At 67.6% G+C, this 571-nt stretch overlaps 1 protein-coding gene across 1 annotated transcript in view; it reads right to left on the bottom strand.

Annotated features, from left to right (window-relative positions):
• Positions 1-571, bottom strand: part of LOC109293465 (immunoglobulin superfamily DCC subclass member 3) — a 19,896-nt gene that overhangs the window by 2,566 nt on the left and 16,759 nt on the right. The window contains exon 6 of the mRNA XM_019511445.1: positions 375-533. Coding sequence (XP_019366990.1) covers positions 375-533 — 159 coding nt within the window. The remainder of the gene's footprint in view (positions 1-374; positions 534-571) is intronic.

Raw genomic sequence — 571 nt, forward strand, 5'->3', positions numbered from 1 at the left:
AGTGGCCTGGGGGTGTGTGGTCTGGGGTGCAATGCAAGTCCCCAAGACCCTGTTGTGGGGGGGGCTTCCAACCCCCTTGGGCCGCCCCCTGCCTCTGCCCCTGCCCTGAGGCTGAGAAGGTGATTGATGCCGCCCAGGTTGGCCCCAGATCTATTCCCAGCCTGGCTGCAGCTGGCCAGGGGCAGAGGTCAGGGGTCGCAGACCTGCTTCTTCCATGCACAAAGCCAAGTGCAAAGGCCGTGGTGCCCATCTGTCCCCCAGCCCCGTCTGTCCGGAGCCGCCCTCAGCCCCGGCCTTGCTGTTGTAAGGTGTCGGGCCGGGAGGAGGGGGGGTCTATCTGCATGTGGGGGGGAGCTGCCCCATGGAGGCCTCACCCTGTACCATGAGGATCCCCTGGGCTGTGCGGCGCACGCGTGTGCCGGGCCGGTTGGCTGCACACACATAGACACCCGCGTGCTGCACCGAGACGTCCGCGATCATCAGGTTGCCTGTGCCCAGCACCTGGATGCCCTCCACGCCGATAGAGCGCCCATCTGGGGGGGAGGGGGGCAGGGCTAGTGGAGGGCTGGGG

The sequence above is a fragment of the Gavialis gangeticus genome, unplaced genomic scaffold, assembly GCF_001723915.1.
Source record: "Gavialis gangeticus isolate Ggan-Ray unplaced genomic scaffold, GavGan_comp1, whole genome shotgun sequence".
Classification (NCBI taxonomy): Eukaryota; Metazoa; Chordata; order Crocodylia; family Gavialidae; genus Gavialis; species Gavialis gangeticus.